Genomic DNA, 15,579 nt, shown 5'->3' with positions numbered 1-15,579 from the left:
ATGTATTAAGATACATTAAGTGCAATTAAAAGATCAAATTCGATATATAGTTATTATTTAATGTACTGTCATAGTACTAATTTAGTTTTAATCGTTTAATCACCACAGCTTCTTGTCTCCATTGGCAACACGCACGATTTGTGTCGATTGCAAGTGATGTCGCAGGTATCGGAGAGTGCAAGTGACATTGTAATTTAGTTTCTTTTTTCTTGTCTTCACCACCTGGCTACTGTTGTAAAATGTTGAGAGATTCAAACAAAAAGTAATAAAAAATAGAACAAAATAAAAAATAAGGACTGCAAGTGACGTCGCTAGCGGAAGTGCAAGTGTCTGAGAATGCAAGTCTGAGAATGCAAGTGCGAGGCTGCAGCCAGACCCTTCTCGTATTTAATGCTGTCTAAACACTGCCCACACTTGGAGCAGTGTTTAAACAGCATTAAATATAGCAAAAATATAGCCTGGATGTTTGTTAACAATATACTACTGCTCAGGTATTCTTTTTAACCATATGCAAAGAACACATGAGAACACACGTGAGTATATCAGGGGTTTAAAGTGACAAAAGCTACATTTTGCAATAACTCGGTATTATACAATAGTTATCAAATCTTAATTTAGTCAAAAACAATAAAAAATATCATTTAAAGTCGCAATGTAACATAAGTAGCGATGGATTTATCCAGAAGAAATGATTAGAGAAGTCTGGCAGACAGTAAAACGTCTGACCAGTTTCACCAGAAGATCAAGTTAAAACATTAAGGTCAAATAAATAAATAAATTCATAAATTAATTAAGGATATACATGAATGAATTATTAAAAAACAGATAAATAACATTCATTTACAAAACAAAATGTTTATTTCATGGCGATGTCAAAAAAGTTTTATTTATTAGCTTCAAGAACAAAACACTCAAAAATGTATATTGTTGTATATTGTAGTATACTGAATGAATACTACATTTAAGTATACTACTATTCATTTGCACATGTGAGGGGACAATAAGGGACAAGTTATGTTATGTTGTTATGTTCAATTTGTTGAAAACCCAGAATATTTCTTTAACATACCTTCCCCATCCACATACACACTAATATACTCAGATTCAAAATTGACTGATGTCAACTCTTTCTTTCTCATATACGTATGAAAGTTGTGTACATGACCACGCAGTACATCTAACTCAATGAGTTTGCAACAATGGCTTTTCTCTTGTGTGTATGACCATAATGTAGGATACACATTCCTGGGATTGTTCAAATGAATATGGAATTGCAATATATATAACTGATTTGTATTTGCATGATGTGTGCAATAGTATGCATGATTAATAAGAACACAAAATAGTTTTAAAGAGGCATTCTGGATATTAAGGTTTAATAGGGACCAACTCTTACTTAAACTTTAAACTTTTTTGATGTACTTTATCATTCTTACAGCACAACACAAGTACATATTATAATACATTTTTTTTTTTTAATTCAAGCTAAAAAATATTTAAAAATAAAGTGAAATATAATCATCAGTCATGGCTATTTTATAATTTTTGTATTATATTGCTGGAGTCTGGGAGTCCACAGCTGTACTGCAGGGTGTCTGGCAATTATTGTTTGATTTCAGATAAATTTTTGTGAAACAATGAAAATATGCATCAACAAAAAATACAATACTAACTTAATATGCTTAAAGCAACCAAAGTATTGCTAAATTAAGAAGCTAAGGTTCAGCCAAATGTTTTTTTTTTGTTCCTCTCAGATTAAAAAGTGTTTAATAAGTATTATTTTTAGCTTTGCAATGAAAGCAACTAAACAATGTATGCAAATACATAAATAAAAAAAATACATGATATAATGCATTAAATAATTGTTTGCTAAAAACAGATTATTAAAATGTTACTATTCACATTTAGAAAGTTGAACAAATTTAAGCCCCGTTCACACCAAGAACGATAACTATAAAGATAACGATATTAGCGTCCACACCAAGTGGCAACCTTCCGCTCTCTCTCGTGAAACCAACACAGAAGTGACTAAAACTGCAATTCATCGACTGGCCGCTAGAGGCTGGCTCCAAAAGGGAGTCAGTTCCATAGACCTCCCATGTTAAAATGCCCAACTTTACAAAAGAAAAAAATAAGTTTACAGCCTGGTACAAAAAGTGTTTTTGGTCTATATAGCTCGCCCACTTTGAGCTTCAAAAAACATTCTTCAGAAACCTACGGGTGACGTCACGGACACTACGTCCATGTTTTTATACAGTCTATGGTCCACACCAGCGAACGATATCGTCTGTTTATTCTAAGCGTACATGCGTCTGCCGCTTTAAATTCTTCAGCTCATTACAGCAGGATGGATTCTGTTTGGCTGTCAATTTTTTATCGTTCATCAGATGGAGAAAAATCGTTTTGAAAGTGATTCCAACTATATCGTTTCTCTTTGTCTTTATCGTTATAGTTGTGGTGTGGACTCTGCTATTCTTAAATACTGAGAACGATTTTTAGAACTATATCTTTATCGTTATCTTTATAGTTATCGTTCTTGGTGTGAACGGGGCTTTAGACCATAATAATGTGGACAAACTTGCCTAATAACACAAAACAAGAACTAAAGGTTGAGAAAACACAAAAAGCTTGTCAAGAGTTTTGTTGTAGCATTAAGCTATTTTACTAATTTATCAAACAACTGGCACCATAAGAGCAAATGTTGTAGCTGTATATGTAGGTGGATGGATTAATGGATGGTTCAATGGTTGGATGGATGATATATTACTGTTGTAATGGAATGATAATGAAAAGAAGAAATGAAGAAATATTGAAGAAGAGAATGAGGATGATTTACAGCGATGAATTTGTGGACCTTCACTGTGCCCCCAGTAATGAGAAAACACACGAGTCAGAAACACACACACAGTGCACACTGTGAGACACAATAAATCTACTGTCACTCCAATACAAATAAAGCAACACAACATGGGGCAAATGTGTAAAAACTTTGTTGATTGTTATGTACAAAAGCCACATATGAAGACATAAATCTAAACACACACACCCACACAGGTACGCATGCAAACAAATGTAAACACACTTAAACAGTCAAACACACATAACATTACAGCACAACACACAACACCAAATTATGGCTCTGAAACATCTTGATATCACACACAACATTGTTCTGAGTGATCTGATTATCTTAAATGGCCTGATAAGGTGGTTTTCTTCACACACACATACACATACACACATATAGATTAGGACTGCATTCACATCTTATAATTATATTTTGCATGTGATTTTATGCAAATGTTGTTTCTATTGTTTTATACAGCCATTTTGGTCTCTTTTAGCCACGAGAAAGGGATTAGCCTTGAAAAATAAAGGTTATAAAAATGTGAAATGTTATATGTTAGCCAGAAGGGGGCGCTAATAGCTACATCTTTTTGTTTTTTTGTGAATACAGTCCATGACATCAGCAACAACACAGAGCTCTGCTGTTGAAAATGGTGTCACACAATCAATGCCTGACACGCAAACACGCTTGAAACACACCAACAGCAATAAATCAGTTGACACATAACGTTCCAAAAATGCTTCTGCAACATGATACGGTCACAGATCCATTTTCCAGAGCATTATGTAAACTGTTGCCAACAGAACAGCAGGGCCTAAAACAACATTAATATATTCACCAAAGATGAGAAGAGGAGTTACTGAAGTTACTGAAATTCAGGAGTTAAACCGCCACTCAGGAAAACAATTAGTGAAAATATACACAGGCAGAAACCCATACATTGAAAGCATGCCATGCATACACACGTTTGTTATTGAGCAACATAAACAGGCCTCTTTTTACTTGAAGGTCTCACAATTACATTTTTTTTTTTCAGAAAAGGCAAAAAAGAGCATGTCAAGCAGCATGCGCATGCACACAGACAGCACAGCTCCCACACAAAATGGGAACTAGAAAACAAACAAAGAATGACAGGAAAAGAGAAGGCCCAGAGGAGGTCATTATGAGGTCGGAGGTTGAAGAGGAGAGCTGTGAGGAGGAAGAGTAGGGCGGCTGGGCTGCAGATGACATGTTTAGAGAAAGAGAGAAGGAGGAAAAGAGAGACGGAGAGGCGCAGACACAAGTATGGAGGCCTGTTGTCTTCTCTCATCCAGAAGACAACATCCAGAAAGTACTCATCCATATGAGCCTGCATACTCCTATCTGTTCCTCACTGGCATATTTGAAAAAAAAATTTGCATTTGCATTTGCATTTGAGTACCTGTTGCATTCAAGGAGACTTGAAATCTCATATATGTCAAGTAATGCCACAACATGACAATTTGTCGCTACTGAGAGGTTTGTTTAGTAATGAATGGAAAAGGCGGGAATCATAGCATTGCCATGGCATGCCTGATTCATCATTGGAAAAAAATTCTCATTAAATCCTGTCTCAGACATTCTTTCAACCTACATTTCATGCTCAGGATTTTGGGATACTCAAGATAGTATGCAATTAGTGGCCAACCCATGCAGCTTCAAACATCTATGCATTGGTTTACTTGGTGTCTAATGTCATTTCTCTCCTAAAAGTCCAGAGGATTAGAAGATCAGTGCAAGCTGCAGTCTGTTCTTACCGTTGACGACACTAGGGGAAAGCAGAGCGGAGTCACGATCCGCCAGTCTGCAGGCTCCTTCCTCCGCCACCTCGGGAAGCACCTGTGGAGCCTGAGCCTCCAGAGACTTCACAATATCTGCCCGGTCAATGTTCTTCAAAGCTTTATGAAGGTTCTCCACTGAAGATATGATGATGGAAGAGGATGTAAATACAAGGAAACAGGACATGAATTAACAATGAACAGCTGTATTTTTATTAACTATCATTTACAGTGATGAATAAATACTGTAAATACTGCAATTTTCACTGTTTGTTCACTTTTATTTATTTTTTTAGTTTGTTTTTCATCCACTATTTTTAGTTTAGTTTTGTTTTAGTTTTATGTCCACCTTCCGTTGATTATTTTATTCCAGTTCAGGGTTTTTAATTCAATAGTTTTCATCTTGGTTGATGATAATAAACCGTTATGTATAAATGATATGTATAAAGCCACAAAGATGTAGAGTGTTAATTATGGATCCTCACTCTTGGCCTTCTTGCCCTCTCGGCTGACCCACAGGTTGAGCAGAGCTGAACTCTGGTCCAGGAGGGAGTTGGGATTCTCCACTCTGATCCGGTTTATGTCGTCCACACTGAACTGCAGCTCCCTCGCCAGCTCTACAAACGAAAACAGATGAAAGCACTTATAGAATGTGAGTTAAGGGAAAAAACTGAGAGGTAATGAAAAGAGATACAAGAAGTAAAGCTCGTACCGGTCCAGCTCAGTCCCAGCTGTTCTGCTATTACTGTGATCTTTAGCTCGGTTCTCTCCATGGCATTCACAGTGGCTGAATCAAAAACAAAATATATCACTGTTTCCACAGTCCAATGATGCACCACTTTAATAACATAACCAGCTATGCTAGTGGAAAACATATATTTGACTGTGGCTTTCACTGAAAAACCCAAGAGACGTAATACAATATAGACTATAGACCACAATAACAATATGACCATATATTTGGGGTTAGTTGATATATGGTCTTATCTGTGATATATAAATAACTGAACATATGCACTACCATTCAAAAGTTTAGGATCTGTAAGATTTTTCTTATGCTCAGCAAGGCTGCATTGATTTGATCAAAAATTCAGTAAAAATCGTAATATTTTGAAACATTACTTCAATTTAAAATAACTGTTTTCTATTTTATTGTATTTTAAAATGTAATTTATCCCTGTGATGGCAAAGCTGAATTTTCAGCATCCTTACTACAGCCTTCAGTGTCACATGATCCTTCAGAAATCATTCTAATATGCTGATTTGTTGCTCAAGAAACATTTGATATTATTATTAATGTTGAAAACAGTTTTTGCTGCTTGACATTAAAATCATAAATGTGTTTACTGTCATGTTTGATCAATTGAATGCATCCTTGCAGAATAAAAGTATGAATTTCAATTTTTAAAAAAAAAAAAAAAAAAATCTTATCAACCCTAAAATTTTGATCAGTAGTGTATACTTGTGTTGGTATATGAATAATGAACATGTTCAGTAAAGATCTTGTTAATAAAGATCAGAATAACAGGAAAGTAATGAAAACAGCCTCTTCTAGAAAGGCATCTATAGTTTCCATTTAGAACTGTATATGAAATTAATGTAATGGAAATATTACAGCCGCTATAAACATCTTGTAAAATTTCCCAGATACAGTCAAATTACCTAGATTAGTTATAACTGGTGACTGAAACTATAACATTGGTCATCACTTACCAAGACCTGGCCAAAATCTGCGCTCTACATACATTAGTTGGCTTCATCTGCTTCGAGAACAACGAAGATGTGTTTTGGATGGCGAAACCGCTTCGAACCTTCTGGACCCTTTCTATAATCACTCCCCCACCTTCAACACCTCTCAACAGGCAGTTTTTAGCAGTACTTTCCCTTTAAAGCTCATTCTCAAAGCTGGAGCTTGCCATGCTAAGAGTATTTATGCTGTAATCAAACCAGCATCATGCGCTACATTACTGCTCATTCGCTCAGTAAATATAACGGCCGCCCATTTCTCTGAATTGTTTGTATAAGTTGCGGCCCGTCTGAGTGCAATCCCAGCATCACCCTCATAAAAGAGAGCAGTGCTTAGCATCCAATGCCCAATCACAGCCATGCATGAGAGAGTGGGCAGGTATAGGAGCAAGGATATGGGCACAGCATTCAGAAGCCCCCCTCCTCCACAGCTGAGGGGACGCGTCATGGTGCCACTATGTCTTACCCAGGCCATGCTCGTTCAGGGCGCTGTACCTCTCCCTCAGGGCGAGAGGGGTCAACGTTCTCCGCCGCTCGTCGTTACCCACCACCTAAAGCAAAAATACTGAGTAAATACAGTGCTGTAGTTTTGTCTTTCATACAGTATTTATTGGAGCATGTACATTCACATCAAGGCAAAGTGCTCATGTATAAAAATAGCTTGAAGGTGTTGTAATACACAGGAAGAGATTCTGGAGACAATATCACATCTGAAACACCAACTGCATCCTTTTATTTCCTTTTTACAAAATGTGCATGTTCAGAAGATATATTCAAATGAGCTTATTTGATTAACATTTGATATGAAAATGGGATGAAATCAAGATAAATTGTGTTTATCTATAATACACCACATACTTTTGTTTTTCTTGTGCATCATAATTTTTTCCCCCATTTTTTTGTCTTCTTTTTTTTTAAAGCACAAATCTAGAATCTCACAAATAACTTCTCGTTCCATTTTAATCCATTTAAGTACAATTTAATCAGTTTAAATAGAATGACTATTATTTCTGTAGCCTGAACCATAACCTTTAAGGAATATCTTGAGATATCTCTAGACATATTCTGAATGTCATGTGCCCTGAAGAAGAATTATAATTTCTTTAATTATGTAGTTTAATTGAATCCTAGAGTTAAATGGTCCACTCTAGACAACTTATACAGTCTAGTGACATAAACTCCATTATGAGCTGGAGAAAAGTTAATGGAGAAAACATCACTTTGAGTGTCATTTGAGTTTGAAAGGTCGAAAATAACTGTTTAGACAGGATTAGGTTTTAAAAAAAATTTTATTAATTAAAAATAATTAATTAAAAATATTTTTTTTATTTTAATTAATACATTTAAATTACAATATTTTTCACTTAAAAAATAATGTGACTATGATTCCAACTGCAATATGAAAAAATATTTAAAATCTCATATCGCTGACTTCAACCGCAAAAAAGCATAACATCATACTGAAACATCAGCGCTCAGCTCTCAAACACCAGGAAAGCGATGCCTTTTGTTTCTAAATTAAGTCATGTCTTGCCCACACTCTACTGTGTTAATATTTAAGTGCTTATATTATAGGATGTTCACACTTGAAAACAAACTCAGGCCACTTTTTCAGTGACCAAAAAGTGAACTATTTATTTGTTATTTAATGGGATTCAATTTCTCAGAGGTCTCCCAAGTTGGCTTCAGCCCAAAAATCAGTAGGGAATTTGCTTTGAAATCTTTACCAAGGCTGAGTGACAAAAACACAGACATGCAAACTAGTTTTGTCTGAACAGAGTTTATGAGAACATGAGCAGGTGTTACAGATCACAGAGGAAATTGTGCGACAGCACCTTGACGCAGGGAGGCATGGTGATGTTGAGGTTGCACAGCACGTGCTGCGTGTCCTCGTACTTGGTGGACTTGCGCAGGAAGGACAGGAACCCGGTGGCTTCCTTATTGGCGTCTCTCACCTGATGAGCCAGGGGAAATGGAGAGGGAGGGAGGAACAGATGGAGAGAGGAGAACAGGATAAAAGAGGGGTGAAAACCAGGCGAAGGGTCAAATGAGAACAAAAGAGAGGGGGAAAATGAATAAAGGGAGTGAAAGAGGAGAGAGAGAGGTAGAGAAAGAGAAAGATTAAAGAGTGTTAGACAGAGCAGCTGCCCGGCTGTGACTCATACAGCTTGACGGGAGGTGGGGAAGGGGATGGAGGCAGTCCACAGGCAGGCGAGAGACAGAGAGAGATTTACCTTCACTTTTACCTGGCCGTCTGTGAGATCAGACAGTAAGAGAGTGACCGTGAGAGAGAGAGAGAGAGACAGTGAGACAGACATATAGACAGGCAGGCAGATACACTGGCAAGCAGGCTAGAAGGAGAAAGAGTTAAGGGCATGCTCATGAGAATAATACAACAGTTACGAGGTGAACCACTACACCACAGAGCCAAAAATACAACACAGAGCAGCTCGTCTGAGGCTGACCGATCACAGAAAGAGTGGAAGCCACAATGACAGACACCGAAATGAAGGACAGCACTGGGGGAAATCAGAGACACTGAGGACTAGGGCTGCACCATTTGGACAAAAAATATTGACAAATATTGCCAATGTGATTCCAACTGCAATAAGATAAAGATTTAACATCTCGGATTTGTAGTTGATTTAAAGAAAGAAAAAAAATACTACATCACATTGAAACAGCAGCTCGCAAAAAACAGGAAAGCATTATCTTTTTTTTTTTTAACAAATCAAGTCATGTTTTTTCCACGCTATACTGTCAGTACCATTTAAGGGTTTTCACACTTAACTCCTCTCAAAAAGAAAGTGACTGAAAGTTAAAAAGAACCCAGTTCCTTTTTACATGTACACTGGAAGTGGCACCTGAAAGAGTCGCAAGGTTTTTTATGGTCTCTCCTGTCCACTTTATCTCGTTTTGTCCCATTTTCACTCACACGTCAATTTTTTAAAACAATACCACTTGAACATTATTATTAGTAGCAGTAATAGTAGTAGTAAAAACAATTTAATATTTGAATATCATTTATTAATAATTATATTAATAATTATAAATTAATATGATCTAGAACAGTAATAAAAAAATTTTTATCTAAAATATTAAAAATCTTTTTCTTTAATATAATCTCCTGCTTTTATCTCCTCTCGTGACAATTAGAATAATTGGACATAACAAATTTTGTCCACTTTATCTCTCTTTGTCCACTTTTCACTTACACATACATTTTTTGAAAAACATACCACTTGAACATTATTATTATTACTATTATTATTAATTTAATATTAAATGTGATTTATTCATATTGTTTAGAAAATAAAATAATATCATTTATTATAACATATAAAACATTTTCTGTAATATTTCTACATTATTAGATTTCCATGGTAACTTGACATAATAAATTCTACATAAACTATACTTCTTCGTCTTCTTCTTATAATTAATAATAATAATAATAGTCCAGATAATATTAATACATATTATTATAATAATCAGTCATGATTATTATAATAATATTTATAAATATTATCTAGACTATTACAATAATATCATTTATTGTAAAATAGTAAAAAACATTTTCTGTAATATTTCTGTTATCATTTTTACTGTTATCTCCTCTCCTGTGACCCAGTGTCACATTATTAGATTTTCATAATAACTTATATTTGAAATTACATTAATGTAAAAATATACAATAATGTGAACCTGAAGCACTTTGAGTTCACAGTGAACAATATAAGGAAATTGCAGTGCAAAATGCAAAACCAAGCCACATTCTGGACAGCTTACTAATTATGACACACTCTGGGGACGCACTAGGCCATATTACAATTTTAATTTAATTAAACTTAAAGTTAACTTTTACTGAATACATGTGCAGCCCTACTGAAGACATTAGGGAATACATAAAACAGACAAGATGATCAGACAAAGTGATTAACAATGCTAACACACACACACAAGAATGACACACTCAATGACACAAATATGTGTAGGTTGAAAATAAAAAGCAAATTATTGACACAGGGAAGTTGGCATGAACTTCTCAGCCTATATTTCCTAAGAAACACTCACAGACAGACAGAAATAAATAAGGGAAAGACAAATGAACGTACCTTTATGGAGACAGGTAGCCGGTTGTCTCTGAAGGCCTGGAAACTGAAGCTACGGGGCTGCTGGGTGGCTTTCCTCACGGGCACCAGGTTTCCGGAACATTCTAAGTGTAGCGGCATCCCCTCCATCACCTGTGGGTGGAAAAGAAAGGAGAAACAAAAGGAGAGCAGTGAGTCAGACAGAGTCAGAGACTTAGCATTAATGCAATGAGTTTTATTTTTGTACACATGCACGTGTACACTGCTGCATCATAAACATGCATTTCATTATTTATATCTTACTGATCCCAAACTTTTGAGGGCAGTGTATATATACATAGATACCACATATATATATGATTTGATGTTTGCTAACCTCAATGTCCCTGCTGCGGGCCACTTCGGAGAAGTTCTCGTGCAGCTCAAGGGTTTTGTCTATTTTGTCATCGGTCATGCAGTAACAGCGCAGACGGCCCTCTCTGGCATCGTTCATCTTAGCAAATACCACAAATTTAGCCATGTACGGAACTGACATCAGCTCACGGTACAGCAGGTTGGCGAAGGTCACGGCCTCCGCCGTTCGTGGACAGTCCGCCAGCCAGAACCTGCAGCGAAACAGAGGAGAGATGCACGTACAATAGAGATCAGAAAACAGGGTCACAAGAGACGACAATTTTTACTTGTAAATCGCATAAATACAAACGAGTGACAGTTCTATGGGTTGTAGTGGTGGCTACCATGAATCTGAGCAAAAATGAATTGTAATAGTGATGGCATTGTTTACTTGCACACACTGTCTGTGTTGTAGCAAACGCTTAATCATTCAATGAATTTATGTTGCAATTATCACTAGAAAGTGGATACGAACAACAAAACAAAATAAATGAAATAAAATGAAACAAAAAAACAAAACAAATCAAAAATAAAATTTACTATTTTTTAAAAGTTGGTAATAGCAGTAATAGTATAGAAAAAAAAAAACAGAAAAAAAAAAGTGCTGAGATTTGAGAATAATGTGCAATCTACATACTATAGTTTTTGTGGCGCAGTGCTATTTCAGCACATATAGTGACTAGCTAAAACATATTGCAGGTAGTTCGTTAATAAGATGCATATTTTTGTGCTAAAATACAACGCAATTCACAAATTGGTGCAACTGTTTAGTAAATTCGCCCCTGGGTGCTCTATTCTTGCGTGCTTTTGTGTCTCACCTTGCGGACACATTGGTGGTGAAGTTGGCACAGTTGTGGGAATACATGAGCTTGGTGGTGCCAGTGATGTCCTCCCACTGAGCGGGAGCAGTGCCACCTGCAGAAGGTTTACAGCTTTTTATAAAAACCCTTTTTTTTTTTCTTCAACCAACACCATCTGGAATGAACTTGCTGAGTCTATCTTTATCCCAGTGTCCCTCTCCAGGCAGGACACCAGTCTGTTTCAGCCTTTTCCAAGCAGCTTGGCAGGGCAGCTACATCAAATCTGGCTGAGGCTGAAAAAGACTGGCATCCAAGGCAATCTGCCTTTCTCCAAAACATAAATATCAATTTCAGACAGTGTTTTCTTTGAAACAGATCAGGACCGGACCGTACCAATAACACTGCAGAGGAGGCGGAGGCTAGTAGTGTCTCCTTCGCCGGCATCGCGTGGACTCTCCCTCCAGGATGGAGGTAAAGGGATACGGAGTCCAATTGGTCGGTGGAATTTGCGTCGACGAGGCTCCACTGTCACAACAGGACTGAATGTGGCCTGGTTTCCTAACTGCCGAGTCAGCAACTCATCAGGGATTGGCTGGGCCTGGGTAGAGACAAGAGGAATAGAAATAAAGTCACAAAAATGTATAAATCATTTATTACTGAAATAATTTTCAGTTATTCTCTGATGAATTTACAGCAACCTTGAAACAATATTTTTTATTCATTATTATAATTAATAATAATCATTATTATTATTTATCTTAGAAACTTTATGAACAAAGGTAACATTTTTTTTCAAGTATCACCTATAATCACATTATGAGTGGTGATTATGTGCAAGTTCAGTTTGAATGGGCTTATGGGGCTGTAATCATATGTGACCCTGGACCACAAAACCAGTCTTAAGTCACTGGGGTACATATTTTCAAATAGTTGTATCTCGGCCAAATATTGTCCTATCCTAACAAACCATACATCAATGGAAAGCTTATATATTCAGCTTTCAGATGATGTATAAATCTCAATTTTGAAAAATGTACACTTAAGACTGGTTTTGTGGTCCAGGGTCACATACTGTATATTCTGTAAAATTCTGTATGAATCATAAATTCATTATTGTGTGCTGATATTGCTTCACTGCCATTCTCTACATCCTAAAATGTCCTGAAATTTCACCTGTAGGCCAAGTCGAACCCTCTTAGTGACCGCCGTGTCAGGAAAAATGGCCTGGACCTGGGGTACCAGCTTACTTGTCAGCTGACCTCCCTCCGGACCTATAAGATCGCTCTCCTGCTGGACACGTGACACCACAGCAAAGTAGAGAGGGAAGTCTGTGGAGATGATGCGGCGGATTCTTTTCTTCTCCAGCTCCTCCTGACTTTCCAGATCTGATGAAGGCACCCAGAGAAAACAAGGTCATACATGTCAGTCCTGCAGAAATTGTTGGTGCAGTATAAAGTGATATGTCATTTGTCTGCTAGCACCTCATGCTACATAACTGAAAGAGAAAATAAAACTATAAAAGGCTTATGGGAATTCGTCTCAGTAAAACCTAAGACTACCTTCATCCATGCCATTAAGGATGGTTTCTAGAACATCATCACCATAGCGGTTTCGATGCTCTTTCCATACAGAGCCATTCTCACTTCGGAGAACCACTAGTTCCCGATCACCTCGGCTCAAGGACGCGAAATGAGGGATCTCCACTATCACTGGCCTGAAAGGGATGATGGGAAAGCGCAAAAGCATTTGTTATTGTATTGTATTGTTCCTTCAGTGATTGATAGGAAAAATTCAACTTGGCACAGCAGCACAATAGAAAGAAAAGAAGAAGAATATCCAAGAAGAATATAAATTTCATAAATCCCTAACAATACATAAAAATAATATAAACCATATATAAAAATAATATAAGTAATATAAAAATATAGTAGAATAGCAGACATTAAAATAGGTCAATTAAATGTACATTATATTATAATAATTATATTATTATAATTATTACATGATATGATATTATATTATTATATGATTTGTTATTACTGTTCTGTTGTCAGAAATCTGAAAAGATCTTTATTTGACAACTAGATTCTGAATGAATACAGTAAGATTTATTCACAAAAATTATTTTCATTCTGTATTTATTCAGTTCTACTATAAGCGCTACAAAAAATATTTTTACCTCAGTATTTTTTGTCTGGTTTCAGTACAAATATCGAAACATTCTTAAATCAAGACATATCAATATACAAATTCAGATTTGCTTAAGAAGTCTTGTTTTTTGAAAACATTTTTTTGTATCAAAATTAAGTGAGTTTATGCTTAAAACAAAACAAACAAACTAAAAAAATCTGCCAGTGGGGTCAGAAAAATAAACTTAATTCAAAGAGAAAACAAGTTTATTTTTCTTGCCCCACTGGCAGTTTTTTTTTAATGTCTTGTTTTAGCATAAACCCACTAATTTGAGAAACTTACTTCTCAAGTTAATTTATCTTGAGTGTTTAGATATGTGTACTGGTAAATAACACAAAAATACTAAGAAAGAAAGAAATACTAAGTAAGAAAGAAACAGAATATATATATATATATATATATATATCATTAAGGAACCAAAATAGCAGATCCAGAACGGTTGAAGCATATGCCATCCTCACTGTACACACAGACCCTTACCCCAGAAACTGCATACTGGAAGGCCCTAGGGAGATAATACGAGATGCGAGTCCCTCTCCCTCCACGAGAGGAGGTGGGGTGGTGAGTTTCTGCGGTTTGACCAGACGGCAGGTGATGCGTGTGGGGGCTGCGCAGGTGCGCGGTGGGATGATCACACGCAGACCATTATGCCTGCTGCCACGCATGGACCCGCCTCTCGCATCCACCATGAAGCTGACCAGAAACCTGTCAAACAACCAGCCAGTGAGCAAACCGGGTACAATAACTTTTCAAAACAGCCGGAAGCCCAGTATAAAGCTAAAACATCTTCAAAAGAACCTACTTCCTAGACACTTGATGACAGTGAAGACAGGTATAAAAATAAGCATTTATGACCAACAGATAAATACGGAGATAAAAGCGGTGAGAAGCCATTAGCAAGGGTTGGTAACGGCTGGTTACTGGATTTGTTAGGCTGAATGTGAAATATGTGCACTGACCCAGTGTGGATGGGGCTGGCCACTGGGCTAACGTTGTCTGCGAGCCCCATCCATCCCGAGAAGTTCATCACCTACATACAGCACAAAATATGTCAGAGACACTGATGTAGGAGGTTTGCAGGAAAAGGACTAATAAAAAGGAAGAAAAGCTTATTTTAAGTTATTTCATCGTTTACAATCCACCATCATTACCGGTCGAGCACATACAAGAACTTTCACTCATTCACCAAGTCCAAGCAATGAAGTCATACACACACAGAGCTAATGGAAAACATGAAGAAATCAAGATACTCGATAAGATTGCATGGTATTGGTTACTGAAGTGGGCATGCCCGGTAGTGCAGAGAAGATCACACTTAATCTGCATGGGAGAGATAGTTTGGTGTTATTGTAGGGGCTTAATCACAGGTGTTCAGAGACGCGTAAAACAGCCACTGTGACAGTTCATTTTGGAGCCCTCTGCTGAGTCAAATAATCATCATTAGTTAATTAGTAAAATGATCCACTCCCAGTGTGACTCCCATAGTGTTTGGATAAAGAGAACCTCATCTTTGGGTGTTTCTTCAATTATGAGTACTACTATGTCCCAGCGGCTGATTTCAGCATTTCAGCATTTTTCTATTTTGTATCATTTTTTGATGTTTTCATTATTTATTTTTGATAGTTTTCAAATACCTTTTATTGTTAAAACTTTCATTGTTTTACCCATGTCTCAAAAAAAAAAAAAATAAAAAATAAAAAATAAAAAAAAAATAT

The 15,579-nt window shown here is 36.5% G+C and overlaps 1 protein-coding gene across 1 annotated transcript in view; it reads right to left on the bottom strand.

Annotated features, from left to right (window-relative positions):
- LOC107708519 (ankyrin-1-like) overlaps positions 1-15,579 on the bottom strand; it is a 92,308-nt gene that overhangs the window by 7,524 nt on the left and 69,205 nt on the right. Inside the window, 14 exon segments of the mRNA XM_016512784.1 lie at positions 4,624-4,782; positions 5,130-5,261; positions 5,357-5,431; positions 6,857-6,941; positions 8,226-8,345; positions 10,506-10,634; positions 10,858-11,086; positions 11,693-11,789; positions 12,068-12,272; positions 12,848-13,059; positions 13,234-13,388; positions 14,345-14,569; positions 14,824-14,864; positions 14,866-14,894. Of these exon segments, the coding sequence (XP_016368270.1) occupies positions 4,624-4,782; positions 5,130-5,261; positions 5,357-5,431; positions 6,857-6,941; positions 8,226-8,345; positions 10,506-10,634; positions 10,858-11,086; positions 11,693-11,789; positions 12,068-12,272; positions 12,848-13,059; positions 13,234-13,388; positions 14,345-14,569; positions 14,824-14,864; positions 14,866-14,894 (1,893 nt within the window).

This window comes from Sinocyclocheilus rhinocerous, unplaced genomic scaffold (assembly GCF_001515625.1).
Source record: "Sinocyclocheilus rhinocerous isolate Xijiao unplaced genomic scaffold, SAMN03320098_v1.1 scaffold506, whole genome shotgun sequence".
NCBI classification, from domain to species: domain Eukaryota; kingdom Metazoa; phylum Chordata; class Actinopteri; order Cypriniformes; family Cyprinidae; genus Sinocyclocheilus; species Sinocyclocheilus rhinocerous.
The sequence above is the reverse complement of the archived record's forward strand: the minus strand, read 5'-3'. Positions and strand labels throughout refer to the sequence as shown.